General features: G+C 52.3%; 2 protein-coding genes across 6 annotated transcripts in view; both read right to left on the bottom strand.

Moving 5' to 3' along the window:
- The window catches only part of ACTN4 (actinin alpha 4), a 73030-nt gene extending 70266 nt beyond the window's left edge, over positions 1 to 2764 (bottom strand). For all 5 annotated transcript variants that reach the window (XM_049109785.1, XM_049109775.1, XM_049109780.1 and 2 more), the window contains exon 1: positions 2473 to 2764. In XM_049109785.1, the coding sequence (XP_048965742.1) occupies positions 2473 to 2634 (162 nt within the window). In that variant the 5' untranslated portion in view covers positions 2635 to 2764. The remainder of the gene's footprint in view (positions 1 to 2472) is intronic.
- Positions 2765 to 8102: 5338 nt separating this feature from the next.
- Positions 8103 to 18712, bottom strand: EIF3K (eukaryotic translation initiation factor 3 subunit K). Its single transcript, XM_025425099.3, has 8 exons — positions 18485 to 18712; positions 17378 to 17476; positions 16053 to 16173; positions 14312 to 14386; positions 11928 to 11994; positions 11751 to 11828; positions 9539 to 9664; positions 8103 to 8168 (listed from the first exon to the last, which is right to left on the bottom strand). Exons 1-8 carry the CDS (start codon positions 18541 to 18543, stop codon positions 8137 to 8139), a joined length of 657 nt encoding a protein of 218 aa, XP_025280884.1. The 5' UTR covers positions 18544 to 18712; the 3' UTR covers positions 8103 to 8136.
- Between the last annotated feature and the right edge of the window lie 880 nt (positions 18713 to 19592).

Here is a 19592-nt window from a genome sequence, read left to right on the forward strand (position 1 = left end):
CTTAACCACGAAGGAGCACACACCCTAACTCCCAGAAGGGAGTGGAAATGAGCTAGCAAAAGGAGTCACCTGGGGAGGCGTAGAAGACAGGAAGGGAGGGAAAAGGAAGGTTTCCCCCCTCTTCCCACCACCTGACAGAAAAAGCCTCATTCTCCCAAGCACTTGGAGCTGGAGAAGTCAGATCCCAAAAATACTCAACAACAACCCCATGGCCCCCTGTTCCCCTCCCAACTTTCCAAGTGTCTTGGCAACTCTTAACCTTTGCCACCCTGGCAAGGCCTCAGGCAACAAATTCTTGTTGGGACTACAGTCTAGATCTTCTCCCCTCAAAAAGCATTTTCACATCAGATCATCTCAACCTGGCGACCCTGAGATAGGTGGAGATAAGGAGAAGGACACCACCACCAACCTGCCACTCCCCCACTCCTGATGAGGAAATTCAAGCAGAGCTTGGGAATTTACCAAAGGTCCTGCCAGGCCCCACCCCAGGCCGCCCTGGAACAGCTGCCCCTTTCACCCTTCCCCTCCGCACTGGGCACTCTGCACTTGGGCCCCCAGGGTACCAATTCATACCCTTAAGAGGCTTCCAGTCACACTCCTGCTCTCACTCAAACCCCTTGAGTCTGCCCCATGTTCCTGAGAAAGTTCCACCAAATCCGCCCTCCCTAAGTCCCAATACCATACACATCCACTTCTGTAGGCCTCGCAGAAGGGTCTCCTTCCACACCCCCCACCCTCATTTTACAGATGACAGACCTGTACTAAGAGAGGAAGGCAGGGTCTTGCCCCAGGACCACAAAACTGATTAGTGACAAATCTGGGAAGAAAATTCAGATCTCCTGAACGTATTAAAAGCTTCTAACTTCGAGTACCTCCCACTCTCTTCACACACTTTAAACCACCTCCCCAAACACACACATCCACTCAACACGCTCCTTTCTTTAGCTCTTTCTGCACACAAACCCTCTCTTCTATCACTGGAGAGCCCCCCACACACACACACCTTCTCTGGGCCTCCCACTCCTCTTGGTCTCCTTTTTCACTGCTGTGGTTCCCCCGCTAAGCAGCTTCCACACCCCAACATGCCACCTGAGAACAGACCCTGCTTTCAGGGTCCATTCACCCCCCACCCCACCAAAGACACAATTCTTGGGATCCCTGGGTGGCGCAGCGGTTTGGCGCCTGCCTTTGGCTCAGGGCGTGATCCTGGAGACCCGGGATCGAATCCCACATCGGGCTTCTGGTGCATGGAGCCTGCTTCTCCCTCTGCCTGTGTCTCTGCCTCTCTCTCTCTCTCTCTGTGACTATCATAAATAAATAAAAATTAAAAAAAAAAAAAAGACACAATTCTTCCCTGACCCTCTCCCTGTCCCCCACCCCCAAACACACTCTGTAGTCCTGCGACTGTACCTCTAGAAGCCCTCCCCCCCAGATTCCTTTCTCAGTCCATCCATCACACACTGCCTTCCCAACGACTTTCATTTTCCTAATCTCCCTCATTACCCGCCATTCCGCCGCTCCCATTCTTTCTCTCCAGGATGCTCACCTTTTCCACACTACCTTTTCCTTAGGCTCCTCCAAACCCTTGGCTGAGCTTTTCAACCGTCCATCAGTTCTTCAGAATCCCCTCTTCAAAACTCTCCAGGTTCCCTCTGCATCCCTCCATCAATTCCTCTTACTCCTCCCGCCTCCCACTCAGAACAGGACACCCCAAATAAATCTCTTCAAACACTTCTTACGACTCCGTAACTTCTTTCATTTGCACCCCTGCCCCCCCTCGCCCCCCACACCCCAGTCTCACACCCACTTCTTTCCTCTGCCCCTCTCCTTTTCCAAGTCTCCCAGGTCCCCCCACTACTCGTCAGACTCCACATCCCTTTCTTAGTACCCCCCTACTCCATCCTCAGACTTCTCCACCCCCTTTAGAACTCCCCCAACCCCAAGGTTCTTCAGAGCTTTCTGCACTCCAAATAACCCCCTCCACCTCTCAGCCCCTCCTCAGGCTCCCCCAAACATCAATTCCATCCTGGCCCATAAATTCCAGACTCCTCCGTTCGTCTCCGCACCCCCAACCATCCTCTGACCCTTCCATCCCGCCTCAGACCCCAATTCCATTTTAGAGTCTCCAAGCATCTCGGTTTCCCCCAGTTCCCCGCCCAGGCCCTCCAATTCCTCCATCGGGCTGATTTCGTTTTTTGGTTTTGGGGTTTTTTTTTGTTGTCGTTGTTTTTGACTTCCATATTCCCTACTCGGCCGCCAATTATTTTTTTCAGACTCCCAATTCCTTGCTCAAGTTCTACAGTTTCTTCTCAGGACTACAAACCCCTTCCCGGTCCCGCCAATTCCTTCTCCTGACCCCCGATTCCCATCACGGACCCTCCAATTCCCTCTCGAGACCTCCAACCCCCTTCCAGCGCCCCAACCTCCCTGGGAAGCCCCCCCTTGGGCCCGTCCGGCCCGCGGGCCGCGCACCTTGCGCTGCTGCTTCTCCCAGGCCGGGTCCAGCAGCAGGTCCCGGTCCCAGTCGTCTTCCTGGGCCATGTAGTCGCCCATGCTTCCCCCGCCGCCGGCGCCATTGCCCCCGCTGCTGGGGCCGTACTGGTACGACTGGTTCGCCGCGTGGTAGTCCACCATTCCGCCGCCTCTCGCTCGCCCACCAGCCCGTCCGCTCCCGCCTCAGCTCCCGCCCCTCTGCCCGAGCCTCCGCCGCCGCCGCCGCCGCCGCTGCTTCAGCTGCCTCAGCCCGCCCTCCCCCAGCGCCTGCGCACTGCCTGCCGCGCCTGCGCACTGCGCCGCCGCCGCCGCCCTCTCGCGCGCGCGCGCACCTCCTAACCAGAAATCGCTGAGACCCGCGTCGGGGAGTTCGGCGCCTGCGCAGAGCCCACTTCCCCTGCCGCGCCTTCAGCTCAGGTACGCGCCGCGTCCTCTCTCCCGCGTGAGCGCGCGCGTCCTCTGCGTGTGGGCGGGGCCAGGTCATGAATGATTCATAAGGCGGGGTCTCGCCTTCAAGCCTTAACCTGCTCGGGCCTGGAACGTGTCTTCCCGGTCAGCAACACAAATTCAGCAAGTATTTATTAAACGCCTACTGTGTGCCAGATCATGTTTTATTACCCATTGGCACTAAACAAGATAGGCAAAAATTCCTGCCCGCTTGGAACTACCTTCTGGTGAAGGAAGGTAACAGAGTCGTAGGAAGTACGTATGCCAGGGTGGTAAGTGTTATGGAGAAAAATTAAGCATAAAAAAGAAAAAAAGAAAAATTAAGCATGAGCTGGAATGTCAAACAGTAGTCAGGGCAGGCTTTGCAGAAAAGGAGGACATTTGAATCCAGACCTGGAGGATTCACAAAATGCACATGAGAGTTAGGTAGATTGGAATTGATACTGGCTGACCTGGAAGATAAAAGAATTTGGGGACTTGTCAATCTTCATTCATTCAACAAACACTTATTGAGCATCTGTGGTGTGCCGGAATTGCTCTTGGATGCTGGCAATACAGTGCTGAGCGTGATAAGCAGGATTGGTTCTCAAATGGCTCACATGGTGGGGGGATGACAATAAGTAAACAAATAAATACAGATAAGTGATGTTGCCGTATTTTTTTGAAGATTTTATTTATTTATTCATGAGAGACACAGAGAGAGAGGCAGAGACATAGGCAGAGGGAGAAGCGGACTCGATCCCAGGACCCGAGATTCCTCCCTGAGCCAAAGGCAGACGCTCAGCCTCTGAGCCACCCAGGTGTCCCATGATGTTGCCATATTAACAGGCCTCTCAAATTTAAATATCCAAACCTAAGCTTCTGATCTTCCTAAACCTGATTGCCCCCACAGTCATCCCCATTTCAATTAATGGCACCTCCATCCTTCCAGCTGTGTGGGCAAATAGGTCAATCCTTGCCTCCTCTTTGTCTTCACACCCCACATCCAGTTTAGGAAATTCTGTTAGTTCCATCTTAAAAATATAAATGGGGGCTGCCTGGGTGGCGCAGTTGGTTAAGTGCTGGACTCTTGGTTTCTGCTCAGATCATGATCTCAGAGTCATGAGATCCAACCCCATGTGGAGCCTGCTTAAGCCTAGTATGCTTAAGACTCTCCCTCTTGCTCTGCCTCCTCCCCCACTGTGTGTGCTTTTTCTTTTTCTCCCAAATAAATAAATCTTTTAAAAAGTATATACAGACCAGCCATTTTCTCCTGCTGCCACGCCCCACTCTAGCTCTGTCCACCCTTGCCTTGTCTCTGCTTGGATCACCACAGTAGACTCCTTATCATCTCCCTGCTTCCTTTCCCATTCCTCCACCCCATTCTCTTTCCCACAAGAAGCCCCAGGGAGCCTGTGAACACCTGAGTCAAATCTCTGATCTAAGTCTCTCCCTCCTCTGCTCAGAATCCCTCCTTGGTGGGGCACCTGGACGGCTCAGTGGTTGAGGGTCTGCCTTGAGCTCAGATCGTGATCCCAGGGTCCCAGGATCAAGTCCCACATCAGGCTCCTGCAAGGAGTCTGCTTCTCCCGCTGTCTATGTTTCTGTCAGGGAGCCCGACGTGGGACTCAATCCCCACACCAGGGATCACAATCTGAGCTCAAGGCAGACCCTCAACCACTGAGCCACCCAGGCATCCCCCAGCCTTGCTTTTGAAACAAGACACTCCTGGGTCTTCAGCCAGACCCCCAAGGTCCTTCCCCGTCCTGTCCCCATCTCCTCTCCCAGGTCACAGCCCTCTCTCCCTCTCAGTCTCTGAGGTTCTGCAACACTGCCGACTTCTCTGCTGGTCCTCAAATGCACCAGGCACTTCCCAGCCTCAGGGCCTTTGTACTGTGTGATGCCTTGTTACCACTGCCTGGAATGCTTTCCCCACATACTGGAAGCCCAGGGCTTCAACAGCCTCCTCACCCACAGGTCTGCAGAAATATCACCCCTTCAGTGAGACCTTCCCAGACCACCTTAGTTAAAATAGCATCCTACACCTTCCGTCCTTGGCTTTATTTTTTCCAGCATACTGGCTACCTGATTGGCTTATTTACCATGTTTATCTGTCTCCTCCTCCAAGAGTGTCAGCCCATGAAAATGGGGATCTTTGGTCACTGCTGTTTCCCTGGTCTCTGAAGCAGTGTCTGGCACAAGATTGAAGCTTAATATATCTTAGGTGAATGAATAGATAGACTTAAGGCCATGATGAGTTTGAATTTTATTGAAAATGCAATGGGGAAAAAAGGGGGGGGGGGGCAGCCCGGGTGGCTCAGCGGTTTAGCGCCTGCCTTTGGCCCAGGGCCTGATCCTGGAGACCCCGAATGAGCCCCGCGTCAGGCTCCCTGCATGGAGCCTACTTCTCCCTCTGCCTGTGTCTCTGCCTGTGTGTGTGTGTGTGTCTCATGGATAGATAAATATTTTAAAAAAAAAGAAAAGAAAATGCAATGGGAAATTCAGGGAGGACCCTAAGCAGGGCAGGGCTGGGATCCAATGCAACTGTTCCTAGGATCCAGTGGCCACAGGAGGGGAACAGACTGTAGGTAGAGGGAGGGCAAGGAGACCAGCCAGGGAGTGGCCACAGTGGTCCCGATGTATGTGGTCAGGACCAAGATCCTGGAAGAGGAGACAGCCATGGAGGATGGGCAGTGGAAGGATTTGGAAAAGTGGAGCTGACCGGACTTACTGTCATGGATTGGATGGGGGGAGGGGGTGGCCAGGAGAATGAAGAATCCAGACTCAAGATGGCTCCCAAGGTTTGGACCTGGGCGACGGGAAGGTGAAATTGACTGGTCAGGAAAGGTAGGAAGGTTAAGGGTTTGAGTTAGAGTAGAGCAGGAATTGGCCCACAGTTATGAACAAAGGAGATTGTGTCAGAGTCAACTACTGGGGATGGAGATGAGAAGACATGGCTCCTCCAGGTATAGGAACTCATGGATTTCTCCCCACCTCTCTCAAAGGCACTGGAAGAGATCCACTGGCATGCAAAGGAAGGGGACAAGGCCTGGGCAGAGCTCAATTTCCCAGGGGATGCCAGGACCTGGCCAAAGATCCAGGAATGTTAGCTGTGACCTGGAGAACAAACCCAGGACTTCTGTGCTGGGCCTAGTTGGCAGAGAGCGCCACTAGGGCTATGGGTCATTGACTCCACCCTGACTGCTCCCAGTGGACACTGAAATACCTCCCAGACAAAGGGCTGAGATAAGTGGATGGCTTGTCAGGGAGGTTTAAATTAAAAGCTCCCTTCATTTCTGACATGTTATTAAGTAAATTCTATGCCCAATGTGGGGCTTGAATTCATGACCCCAAGATGAAGAGTCGCATGTTCTACTGGCTGAGCCAGCCAGGTGCCCCTGTTGTATTCCACTGTTAATTCTAGTTAGTGAACAAAAAAGGGCTGTGTCCTCTTAGGGTGGGACATGAACAGACACTGGGGTGCTAAGAAGAGACTATGGAAGCAACTAAATACACCCAAGTCCACGTGAACAAGACAAGCACCAAGCGTATTCTCTTACTAAACGGCAAACTGTTCTCAACTCTTTGGATGCATGAACTCACAGCAACTACTGAAGTGGGTACTCTCCCTGGCTGTAAAATTGAGGCACAAGGTTAACCAATTTGCCAACAGGTTGGTAGGCTGAGGTTTGAACTGTCTTACACCAGAGCCAAGTCTCTTAGCTGCTCAAAGGATCCACCTAGAGCAAAAGCAGGCTAAGTGGGAAAAGATGTGGCGCTGAGCAGCCACAATTAGTTGTGCAGGTTGTATTCTACACAAAGGCACCTGCTGTGTAGGTGAGTGGGAGTTGTACTCACATGGGGTGGCGGGTGCCTTTTCCTTAATTTACACAATCAAACAGCGTCCCAGTATTGTCCTATGCCCCTCTCCCCTCCTTTAGAGCTGGCTCCCAAGTTGTGAGCTAGAGACACCTTTTGCCCCCAGGGCTTGGGTACATCTTGCTTCCTGGCTCCTGCTCAGGTCTAGAACTCAGGGCAAAGGGTATACTGCCCTGCCCTGCCTGTCAGTGTCCTCAAAAGAATGATGGGTGTGAATGCAAACACATGAGGGAGGGCCAAGGGGGTACAGCTCAGACACTGTCACTGCCCTCTTCGTAGGCAAAGTTCATGTGTAAAGGCTTACAGAAATGTAACACTCCCTCATTTTACATTGAGGGCTGGACATCTCTGATGGTTTGTCTTTTCTTCTATTTTTCCCCAAAGGCAGTCACTGTGGTCTCTACCCCTTCTTCCTGCAGACAGCAGGATCAGAGGTGAAGACACTTGACCAAAGTCACCCTGCCAGACTCTGGAATACCTACCATGTAAGACAGAGAAGCAACCCAGCTGCAGATTAAGGAACATCAGCTAGGCCTCCTGGCCACTGTAGGCTGCGACTTGGGGATGGGGAAGGGACAGGGGAATGGCCTGGCTGAAAGTCCTGATTTTTCGGTAAAGTCTCCCCAAGCAGAATGGTGAGGACTAGTTTGTAACTTGAGCTAGGCTCTAATGAGGGGCCTAGCTGGAAGGAGGTCATGGAATCCCCCACAACTGACAAGGGTGTGTCATCCCCCTTTCACAGGTGAAGAAACTGAGACGGAGGCAGTCACCAAGCCAAGGACACACAGCTTGGTGGGCTGAGCAGTAGCCAGGGTAAGAGGCAGGCTGAATCCCACCACCCCTCCCATTCACTCCTCCGCCCACTGTGGGGCCACTAGCACCCCCATCTGAGGCCAAGGGGCAAAGGTTGTGCCTCCCCTTACCAGGAACCCACTCCTGTCCACCTAGGTGTTCCAGAGGACAGAAGAGATAGGGCCACACCCAGGGGCAGGGCTGGACTCCTACATCCTAGTCACATCCTCCTCCTTGCTGATTCACACAGCCAGCTCCCTACTGGTGACCCGGTGGGTCAGGAAGGTGGGGGTGGAAGGTCGGTTGCTGGAAAGGGGCAGGAAAGGGGCAGGAAGTAGGAGGGAAGAAAGGAGCCAAAAGCCAAGCCCTACTGTGTGTGTGTGTGTGTGTGTGTGTGTGTGTAATGCAGAATGGAGGTGGCTCCCGCACAGAGTGGGCTGAGGCCTGCTCCCGGGCTCCCTCTAGTGGGCGAAGGGCAGAGGCAAAAAGCTAAGGAATGGGAGACAAAAAAATAAATCAACAAATCTTTATTAAACACCTGCCAGGTTACTGGGAGGAGGCCATAATGCTGGACACACCTGTTGAGAAGAGAAGAGGGGAGCAGGTCAACGTGGGAAGACTGGGAGACCAGCCTCCAACCACCAACCATGGCACTCAGAATTCTTCAAGGGTGGCATATCACAAACCCCCTTCTGGACCCTGGTCACCTTCACAAAGGCAGTTTGGTTTCTTTTTCTTTCTTTCTTTCTTTTTTTTTTTAAGATTTTATTTATTCATGAGAGACACACAGAAAGAGAGGCAGAGATATAACATAGAGGGAAAAGCTGGCTCCCTGCAGGGAGCTAAATGCAGTACTAATCTCGGATCCCGGGATCACACCCTGAGCTGAAGGCAGATGCTCAACCACTGAGCCACCCAAGCGTCCCTGGTTTCTTTTTAAAGTAATCTCTGTGCCCAACACGGGGCCTGAACTCCCGACCCTGAGAATAAGAGTCACGCTCTCCTGAGCAGCCAGGTGCCCCACTTGGGGCAGTAGTTTAAAAAAAGCTCGACTCTGGGGGCACCTGGGTGGCTCTGTGGTTGAGAATCCACCTTCGACTCAGGTCGTGATCCCAGGGTCCTGGGATTGAGTCCCACATCGGGCTCCCCAGAAGGAGCCTGATGCTCCCTCTGCCTATGTCTCACATGAATAAATGAAATCTTAAAAAAAAAATTCTTTTAAATAAAAAGTAAGAATTTCGACTCTGGAGCAAGGAGCCCTGCGTCCGAATCACAGCTCTGCCTCCTCCCAGGTGGGTGGCCTCAGGTAAGTTCATTAACACCAGCTCCTCCATCTGCAAGAAGCATCTACCCCACATAGTCCCAGGATTAAGTGACATGCTCAGAACAATGCCTGGCACAATTCTTTGCTCTTCTCACCACCATCACAGTAACATTTACTACGTGCCATTTGCAAGACACTCTAAACACTGGATTTCCATCTTCTGTAGAGCCTTTTGCCACAGTGACTTCTCACCCAGAACCTCAACAAAGGTCCACAGGCCCCATGCACAGAGATGATTGCCCACTGAGTCCTGATCCCCAGATCAGTACCAAATTAGCTGGTTTGGACCAGGAAGCCACGCTGTACCAAGACATTCTAAGACCCCAGTTGTATGGGAGCAGCCTACCCCCCGGCTCTGGGTTCTCACTCACTTTACGACAGAGCTCCTGGGACCAGTAAGGGTATGGAGACACCCTGCAAGGCCTGTCCAAGCCCTGTGGGGTCCTGGGGAAGGACACCCATCATTCCACTGTCATTCAGCCTCTGCAGGCAGCCCTGTGAGAGAAGTCAATGGACTCTGGCAGATGCAAATTTCCTGGCCCTGAACCAGACTGTATCTACGAAAGTTCCTGTCAACAGGCACCTCCTTAGTCCCACAGCCAGAAGCTTGGGGCCACCACTCACTGTCAAAGTCGATCTTCTCCACGATGTTCTTGGGCTTGATGCTCTCCTCTTGGCTACAGATGAAGATCTGGCCTGACTCATCTGCGCTCCAGCCGTACTTGCTCATCCACACTTTTAGCTGGCTGTCTGTGGGTGACACAGGCCGTGCAGGGGCTCAGTCACCCCAATCCCCCAGCACCAGGCAGCCGAAGACCAGGGTGCCTTCCCCACCCAACTGCTTCAGGGGCCACCAGGAGCTCCAGCTGCCAGGCTTGCATTTCTGCAATTCATTCTCCAAACAGCAGCCAGAGGGAGCCTGCCAGCTTTCCCAGTTTTTTTTTTTTTTTTTTTAATTTTTATTTATTTATGATAGTCACACAGAGAGAGAGAGAGAGAGAGAGAGGCAGAGACACAGGCAGAGGGAGAAGCAGGCTCCATGCACCAGGAGCCTGACGTGGGATTCGATCCCGGGTCTCCAGGATCGCGCCCTGGGCCAAAGGCAGGCGCCAAACCGCTGCGCCACCCAGGGTTCCCAGCTTTCCCAGTTATGTAGCAGGGCTTTTGTCGCCACGTCTTTGAATTTTCTGTCCCTTTGCTCTCCCAGCACAAGTCTTGTTTCCAGCAGCTCCCTTCTCTGCTTTGCCACACAACGTTGAGATGGTTTTAAAATTATGCCATCACTAACATAAGCCCAAAGCATCAGTTGAGAATTTATTTGCAGGCCGTTTTGCTCTTAAAAAACATGCCAGTAAGAAGGTACAGCCAAAAAATATCCTACTACTTGAAGTCACTCTTTTGTGTGACCCTGAGCAATTTGATAAATTCATCTCCCTCTCTTCTGATTCAAGTCTAAGGGTTGTTTCACTCCTTTTCAACTTAATTTCACTTTTCAGGATATAAAACATCTACCTGATGTAAAGCACTTAACACAGCCTGATACAAAGTGTCCAATAAAAGTTAGCTTCTGCTAAAAAATTGTGCCTGGTGACACAAACTACTGGATCAAAAGCAAACCTATCCAAATAAGGTACTTAGACAAATCTCACCCCCTACCCACAGCTCTCTCTCCCTGTGCTCATCCCCAACCTCCCAGGGAGTAACCATTCTCCTTAGTTTTATTATTCTTCCTGTGTATCTTTTCCAAAAATGAATAAATACACAAACATGCTTCTCTTTCTTTTCTTCTTTCTTTCTGGAAGGATCTTTTATTTTTTTACTTATTATATTTATTATTATTAAAGATTTATTTATTCATTTATTTATGATAGACATAGAGAGAGGCAGAGACACAGGAGGAGAGAGAAGCAGGCTCCATGCTGGGAGCCCGACATGGGACTCGATCCCTCGATCCCGGGGCTCCAGAATCTCGCCCTGGGCCAAAGGCAGGCGCTAAACCGCTGAGCCACCCAAGGATCCCCACTTATTATATTTAAAGTAGGCTCCATGCCCAGCATGGAGCTCAACACAGGGCCTGAACTCACAACTCTGAGATCAAAACCTAAGTTGAGATCAAGAGTTGGACGATTAACTCCGCTGGGCCACCTAGGTGCCCCTGGAAGAATCTTTTAAAAACACAAATCTGATCATGTCCCTCCCTGCTCAGAACCTCCCTGCAGCTCCAGCTCACTCAGGACAAAGGACTAAGTCCTCAGGAGGCCCCATGGTATCTGAAGATCTCCCTCCTACCACCACTACTCCACCCTCAGCTCTGCCCCTCCCTCATTGTGCTCCCACCAGGTACCCTGGAGGCTCTTTAAACAAGATAGACACTCCCCTGCCTCAGCATTCTCTGGTTTGCTCAGCTCTCAGGCTGCCTGCCTGACTCCTCCAAAACATCTATTCACCTCAGCCCCTTGAGCTGTCTTGCATGACTTGACACTAGACTTATACATCTCATTTTGTTATGTTTTGCTACTTCTGTGAGAACAAATCTGAGCCATTGTTCCATTCACCGCTGTATCCCTAAGGCCTAGAACAGTCTGGTACACAGAAGGCATTCAAATAACTTATGTAGAATAAAATAAATGAATGCCATGGCATCTCCCCCCAAGGAAGGGTACTTTTTTTTTTTAAGGGTATGTTTTATACTAGTTTCTTACTCCCTCAATAACAAGCTGGGCTGGATCTTCAATGACTTGTTGAGGCAGGGATGAGTCCATCTGAGGAGCTGACCGAGGCCCACGGCCCCTGACCAGCCTCCTCGATTGGCACCAGAGACCCAGAGAGGCCTTACCTGTTAGATCCCCGAGCATCTCAGCCAGCAGCCAGCGATCAATGTGCTGATAAGTGATGCCCACAACGTGGCAGATAACTGCAGAGATAAGGAACGAAGATGGTGGTCATCCCTGGGACCTTGCTGCCACTCCCTACCCCTTCCCCCTGGGGAGCCCAGGCTCCGAGAGGGACTTACATTTTCGGACAGAGTCTTCGAAGCCGGTTATACCTTCCAGGAGGTCCATGTTTTCATCCAGGGCTTGCTGGAGGGCAATGATAATGTTAGTAACATCAAGATTATTACAGTTAACAAAATTAGCAGTAGAAGCTGACACGTGGGCATTCACCCCACGTGCCAGCTTTTTTTCTCTATGCAACCCTATGATGTAAGGTACTATTTTTGTCCACTTTTAGAGACGAAAAAAGTAAGGCTCAGAGCAGCAAAGTGACTTGCCCCAAACCTCAGAGCTGGTGTTTGAAATCAGGCAGGCAGAAACCACACACCCAAAGAGGGAACAGAGACAGATTAGCTAACTGCACTCACCTACCTCCTCCTGCTCCTATCTCACTCAGAGAAAAGGCCAAGTGTCCCACCTTGGCCTACAAGGCCTCACAGGATCTGCCCGTCACCTCACTCTCCTCAGCCCTTTGCTCCAGCCATGGGGGACTCCTCGCTGCTCCTCATCAGACACACCATGCACACGCCCACTTTAAGGTCACCCTCCCAGCAAGAGCTCCCTCCAACAATACTGCAGGAAATGAAGAACCTACAAGGACAATGAAGGGGAGCAGCCAGTGAGACAGAAGGATATATAGGAGAGTAATTGTCATGAGGGCCAGATGATAAAAGGATTTGAGAGAACAGTGTGGCACCCCCATCAGAGGAGGCCAACAGGGCAGACAGTATGGGTATCATGGTGCATGCGTGCTCATGTTTATGCTGGAGACTGGGGGAAAGAAGGCTGACCACAAAAGCCTGAATGAAGTGAGTGCAGTGGGTTCAAGTGAGCAAGGAGAAGAGAGACAGCACAGGCAACCCCTCCTGCGAGCACGAATAACCAACAGTCCCCCTCCACCCAACCCCTGAGGGGTTTCCTGGGATGGGATACTTTCTGCTCAACGGGGAACAGAGAAAGAGAGCAAGAGACAAAGGTGAACGTGGAGGTTCAGGGAGAGTTCTCTTTTTGTAGGGTAGAACTAACTATACAGCAGGAGTGGTCTGATGACAGAAACAATCAGGGAAGGCCAAATTTGCTGCCCTGTGAGAGTAGGGAGAGGTGTTGGTGTTATGCTGCTGAGTGGGCGAGAGGCAAGGGGAACTGTGCACCAGTTGAGGGGTGGCCTGAGATGAGGAGTGCCAATTCACCCTCCCAAACAGAAAAGTGTTCAGTCAGCTACCAGTCAATGTCCAGGCCAAGAGCAGTAATGCGTGGGAGTTCTGCTTTGGCTGCTTCTCTTTTCCCACAAAACAAGGCAGAGGAGCTCAAATTGAGATTGAGAAGGGAGGGAGGAGAGGGGATGAAGAGTGTGAAGAGATGGGAGCGAGCTAGACACTAGGCCAGGAGATGAGGAGCACAGTGGATCTGACAGGCCTTCCTCCAGCCTCTCTCTCTCTCATGGTCTCAGGTACAGATTTATGCTGGAGGAGGAAGCCCAACAGAGGACCAGGGCCGCTGGTCAGGCCCAAGAACACCAGGCTGGAGACCTCACAGGGGTGAGCCGGAAAGTTAGGAGGAAGTGGTCAGAGGGTGGATTATGTTTGACATTCGTGGGCAGAGAAGGGAGCAATCACTGCTGAAGACAGGAACTGGGTAGTGGCTCCCCATGTTCCCTGGGCATCAGAAACACTGGGGGTAACTGCTTAATATCCCAACACCTAGACCACATTCAGACCAATTATATCAGACTCTGAGGCTCGGAATCAACTATCAACTATCAATTTGTTTAACTCCTCAGGGATCCAATGCACTGAAAGTTGCTCTAGGGCATGACCGGGAGAGGGCCAAGGTCACAAGGAGGACAGACGCTAAGGTCGGGGAGGTGGAAGGATCACTGGTGTGGCTTTGCAAGCATCTAAAAATGACAAGAGGAGTGGCAAGTGGCAGTGAGTTGGAACTGTTATTCATGAAAGGAAGAGCGGTCGTCAGGGGGCTCAAACCAACAAGGTGGGGCAGGAAGTGCCAATATCAAGCTTCAGGACTGCAGGGTTTCAGTGGGAGAGAGATGGGTCTGGGAACGACAGGAGAGAAGGACCCTTGGCATCCCACTGGGAAAAATTACAGAAGTGGAGGGTGGGACTCCAGTTTGAGCAAGAAAGGGAGGGAGCATCCAGAGGATGGAGGACTTCAACAGGAAGGACAGACAGGGTTCATGCATGTGTGCCCTTGGAACAGGGGCACAAAGGACAACATGGGAATCCTGGCTCAGTACGAGGATGACAAGTCCATGTGGTCATACTTGTAAAGACTGAGCATGGGACTGCTCAGTTATGCAGGCAGATGACAAATGTGCGTTCTTGTGCAGCTCAGCAGCCTGCCCCACTCAGCCCAGCCACCCACCCTGCCCCTGGAGCCAAATTACCCAGAAGGCCTGGAAGTGGCAGGTCTCCAGCAGGTCTCCGAGGTATAAAATCTGCCGGATTGGCCGTTCTTCTTGCTAAGGGGAAAGTGTTAAGGGAAAACAGCCCTGAACCTTAGGAGGCTGCCGCTGGGCCCCACGCCACCTCCTGCCGCCCACCTTCAGTTCATCGCAACACGGCTGCTAAAGGCAATAGACAATCCAGCGATGGAGACATTAAACCAACGACTGGCCCATCCACACACTGGGATCAAGGCAACTCTCAGAGAACCAACGTGGAGACTCGACAAGACACGCTGGGATACGAAAAAGCAAGATGCAGACCAACATGCATAAGAGCCCACCATCTGGGTGGGGATGGACACACATGTGTATGTGAACACACACTACTTGTGTGACTCTAGGGTTATCTGTGGAAACGTACCCAAGAACTGCAAGCATCTGTTGCCTCCTGGAAGGGGAATAGGGTGGCTATGAGACAGGGGAGGGATGAAGCCTTGTCATTTTTCCACTGTATACTTCTCCACACTTCTAACAGTGTACTGCATGCTTTTTGTTTTGTTTTGTTTTGTTTTTGAAAAGCCACCAGAAAAGACCCCTGGGGAAGGTAGACAATCTCTCAGAAGGTAGGTACTCCTACGGACCCACTTTGGCAGAGCAGGTTCAAAGAGGAAGCCATCATTTCTCAACTCAGATATCAATGGGCAGGTTAAGTGTGATGGCGTTGGGACTGCGAGTGCTAGAAGACAGGGCCTGGCATGGAGGGAGACTCTGCCAAGCTTGTCAGGTAATCACAGGACAGTGGGAGGATCACCTGGCCAAGTGGTGGACAAGTTACCAAACAGCAGACCAGAGCAAAGTGGGGCGAGGTGGCGGGAGGGAGCCAGTTTATTTTCACTCAACCTTTTTTTTTTTTTTTATGATAGTCACAGAGAGAGAGAGAGAGAGAGGCAGAGACACAGGCAGAGGGAGAAGCAGGCTCCATGCACCGGGAGCCCGACGTGGGATTCGATCCCGGGTCTCCAGGATCGCGCCCTGGGCCAAAGACAGGCGCTAAACCGCTGCGCCACCCAGGGATCCCTATTTTCACTCAACCTTTATTCACTGAAGGCCAGCACTGAGCCAGACACAGAAGATACACACAATGAAGCTCAGCTAACGATCCAGCTCTTCCTGCCCACTGCCTCTTGCCTGGTGGCCTTCACTCAGCTACAACCATCACAGGAATCCTCTCAAAGCATAAATCTACCCATCTTACTGCGCGGTTTCAAAGCCTTCTATGGCTTCCCAGTGCCCTTCAAATTGCATTTTGAAATCTGTGCTGAGGCTACACCAAACTTCCTCTACTGCCTCTGAAAGAGCACTGACCTCTTCTTTTTTCTCCAGGCCTCCTTACATATTTATTCCCTCTGCCCAGATCACCCTTCCTTAACTGACATTCCCTCCTTTCAGAGGTTCCCTCCTTCAAGAAGCCTTTCCTAACAGGTGCCTCCCCTGGCTTCCCTAAACCCCAACCCCTGACTACTGCAGGCTGTCACTGACAGAGGACTCATCTCCGCTACTGGACTGTGAGCCCTGTGAGGGCAGGGGCCAGGTCTGTTGCAGCCACCAAAATGTCCCACCCAGTACTGCACCAAATCCAGGAGTTTGTGGCTGAACCCACAGACCACTTCCCGGGGAGTTCATCTACCTTGCCCCCACCCCGTCCTACACACCCGGCCGGACGGATAAGCTGGAAGGATACATGTGCCTGATCGATCATGCACTTGCACAGTGTGAAGTCGGTGTGGGGCAGATTGGTGAGGGCCTTTAGCAGGATCTGGGCGGTGACCGTAGTTTGAAAGAAGGCTGGGTTGAACTGGTACCTGAGAAGGGGAACAAGAGACAGAGCAAGAGGCCCAGACCTCTTCAGGTCCCTGGGCCTCACCAGATACCCAGTGCTGTGTGGCTCAGAGCTCAGGAATTGGCACGTGCCTGGGCTCCAACCCCGAACACAGCACTCTGGCTCTGTGACCTTAACCTCCCTGACCCACTTTCCTGCTTGTGGATGGGAACAGTTAATCCTCTCAACCATTCTGTAAGGCAGATGCTGTTAAGTGGTCACAAACAAACCAATACCTACGTATAGTCTAAAGCAGTGGTTGAGGTTCTGGAGCCAGACTGCTTGGGTTCAAACTTCCCTGACAAGTGACCTTGAACTAGTTCTTTTAAATTCTCTGTGTATCAGTCCCCTCCTAGAAGGGACAACAACAACCCTATCTACTTCACAAAGACAGTACGACATCTGAGTTAATACATACAAAGCTTACAGCGCAGTAGCTACCACAGATGAGTGCTCATTAAGCAGCAGTTACACCAGTAACAATCTTAACAACCTCACAAATACAAAGTGTTCTTATCTCTCCTTTACAGACACCAAAACTGAGACAATGTATAAAAATTACCTAACTGCTGTGAGGAAAGGATGCAAATGCCCATCAGCAGGAGAAAGGGTAATTAAAACACAGTGAAGCACTATACTAAAATGATGACAAATTGCAGCTGCAGGAAAAAATGGATCCATCTCACAACCCTGGTGCTAAGCAGAAGATGCCAGATGCAGAAAAGCTCACATCACATACTATTTATGTCATATCCAACACAGGCAAACCTAAGCCAAGTTAATCAGGATGAATGCTTGTGTGGTCAACTCACATGAAGCCAGATCATGAGAGCATAAAAGTGGTTACCAGGGCAGGGGTGAGGTGGCTGGCAGAAAGCACACAAGGCAAAGAGCCTGGGAACCTGACAACACTCAATTTTGTAATAAGTGTGATGTCCACATAGGTTTGCACTTATACTTATTTAGCCATATTTTTGTGTTTTGTACCAACCTATTCGTGCAACCTGCAATTAATTTTTTAAAAAACTACCTCTCCTTCTGCCCCAACTGTCTTGGCTTCCTTGTCTTACACACCAAGAGAAGTCACATCCTGAAGACTACCCCCCAACTCTGGCCTCATCCAATGTTGAGAGTGGCATGCTGCGGGCTACGCTGTCACGCAGGTAGGGGTGAAGGCAGAGACTCACAGCTTCAGGACAGCCAGGTTGGCTTCCAGATCGTAGGCATTCTCCTTGGCCTGTGTTTCCACATACCGCTCCAGGGTGGCCAGATTCTCAGGATTGTACCTACAGAAGAATCAAGATGGGTGAGCAGAGAAGAAACAGGAGCTGAGGCCAGTCACTCTGGGTAGAGAGGAGAAGGCCACTGTAACCTGCAACTGTATCAAAGTCTTTTTTTTTTAAAGATTTATTTATTTATTCATTCATTCATTCATTCAGAGAGAGAGAGAGAGAGGCAGAGACACAGGCAGAGGGAGAAGCGGGCTCCATGCAGGAAGCCCGATGCGGGACTCGATCCGGGGTCTCCGGGATCACGCCCTGGGCTACAGGCGGCGCTAAACCGCTGCGCCACCGGGGCTGCCCCTGTATCAAAGTCTTGAATCAGCTCCATAACCTCTAATAACACTTATCCACATTACACACCTAAGCTGAGCTCTGACCTCCATCAGAGCCCTGGGTCTTTCCCAGATGTCCTCCCGATCCCTCCACCAATCAGTAATCACAACCTGTACACCAGGCCTCCTGGACATCTCTGCCACTCATCCCCTTCCCCCCTCCTCAGGCCCCTATCCTGGTTTATCCCCATCCTCTCCTGCTCGGCTTCCCCAACCCCAGCCCCGATGATTGCTGACTATCACTGCCTATTGCCCGGTTAGTATGGACTCTGAACTGGGAACCCCCATGAAAGCATGGCCCGGGGCTGTCTTGGTCACCTCTGGTTCCCCAGCACTGCCCAGCGCTGATGGAATAGATTTCAGTGCCGTGTGCTGAAGCAATGGCATGAGAGGTAAGAAAAAAGGAGATGAAAAGGCATGACACACGCAGTGAGAGGCTGAGGAGCAGAGTGCGGAGAAGCAGAGGGAGACCTTAAAGCAATGAAAAAGCCGAGGACTGCGAGGTAGGCAGGGCCGTCTCCTGCCCGTAGGCCCCTGTGGGGCCGTTTCCTCACACTCCTCCAGAAGCGGGAAAGCCTCCCCCGGGCCAAGTTAGGACCCGACCACCCCTTGCGGTCTCTACAAAATCCCGCCCACCACGCCGCGCGGCCGCAAGCGCTCCCTCCGGCCGGGCTCAGACCTGTCGATACCCTTGAGCAACTTGCCCACGTTCGCTCTCATCTGCTCAAACATCGCCATGACGAACGTCGCCTCCCACACCCGGGCGGGAGCAGGAGACCCAGCCGGTACGGCGTCCTCGAGGACCGGAAGAGGAAGAGGTGGCGGAAACGGAAACTACGTTGTTGTCTCCTCCGCGGCGCCTGCGGCGGCCGCCACGTGACTTTCTTCCCGGCGGGCGCATTTGGCGCGTGCGCACAAGCGCCCCCCGAGCTGGACCGACAGCGTGAGAAAAGGCTTAATGTAGCCCAGTGCGCAGGCGCCGTCTCCGGGCGAGGAGGCGGGGCGAGGCTTTTCCCGGGCCCCGCGCGCCGAGCTCTAGCCCCCGGGACGTGAGCGCGAGCTCGCCCGCGGGGACACGGCTCCCTAACGTCCTGCACGCGGCGTGTTGCGCGCGGTCGTGAACTCACAAAAATGTGCCGATATGCGCGCCGTATCTCTTCGTTTGGGCCCTGGCCAGATTCCCCAGGGAGGTGCTCTCTGAGGTCCCCTTTGCCCCAGGCCTCGGCCTCTTGGGCAAGATCCTGAGCTCTGGAGCCCTGAACCTCTCCCCGACCTCCGCCCCAGCCCCAGAGGTGGGCACCCCGAAAGCTGTGGTGCCCTGCCGTGCAGGGGCTGAGGTGAAGGGCTCCTGGACCCTGCCGCAGGGCGCTCAGGCCCCTTTAGGTTCCAGTCTTGCAGAAGGGGAGAGACCCCTGTGTGTGCTCTCATGAGTTACATGTGTACCATTCTGCACACTTTAGGCGTGAATGCACAAGCATGTGTCACATCCGTGGGGGTATGTGCTCTGGGTACAACCGCATGTATGCACACGGCTTTCCAGGCATGTGTCCGGCTACTGGTCTGTGCACAGTGGGTACACAGGTGGGTGTGTACATGTACCCCGGAGAACGGGCACGTACACTGCATGGCCACTCCTGTGCAGGCCTTCCATCTCCGGATGGTGGCCAAACCCTCAAGCACTCAGCAGAGTTTCAACTGTGGTTTTTAGCCACCGCCCAGAACGCGGGAGGGGGTGCCAGAGCAACCCCCCCAGATCATAAGATAGTTTGCATCTGGTTTACATTCAG

The sequence above is a fragment of the Canis lupus genome, chromosome 1 (genome assembly GCF_003254725.2).
Source record: "Canis lupus dingo isolate Sandy chromosome 1, ASM325472v2, whole genome shotgun sequence".
Classification (NCBI taxonomy): domain Eukaryota; kingdom Metazoa; phylum Chordata; class Mammalia; order Carnivora; family Canidae; genus Canis; species Canis lupus.

Excerpts from the sequence above, each read along its gene's own strand:
- EIF3K (XM_025425099.3), bottom strand. The coding sequence starts at position 18,543 with ATGGCGATGTTTGAGCAGATGAGAGCGAACGTGGGCAAGTTGCTCAAG. Across the intron at positions 17,477-18,484 it reads TTGCTCAAGGGTATCGACAG|GTACAATCCTGAGAATCTGG; the intron begins GTCTGAGCCCGG and ends ATTCTTCTGTAG. Across the intron at positions 14,387-16,052 it reads GCATGATCGATCAGGCACAT|CAAGAAGAACGGCCAATCCG; the intron begins GTATCCTTCCAG and ends CTTTCCCCTTAG.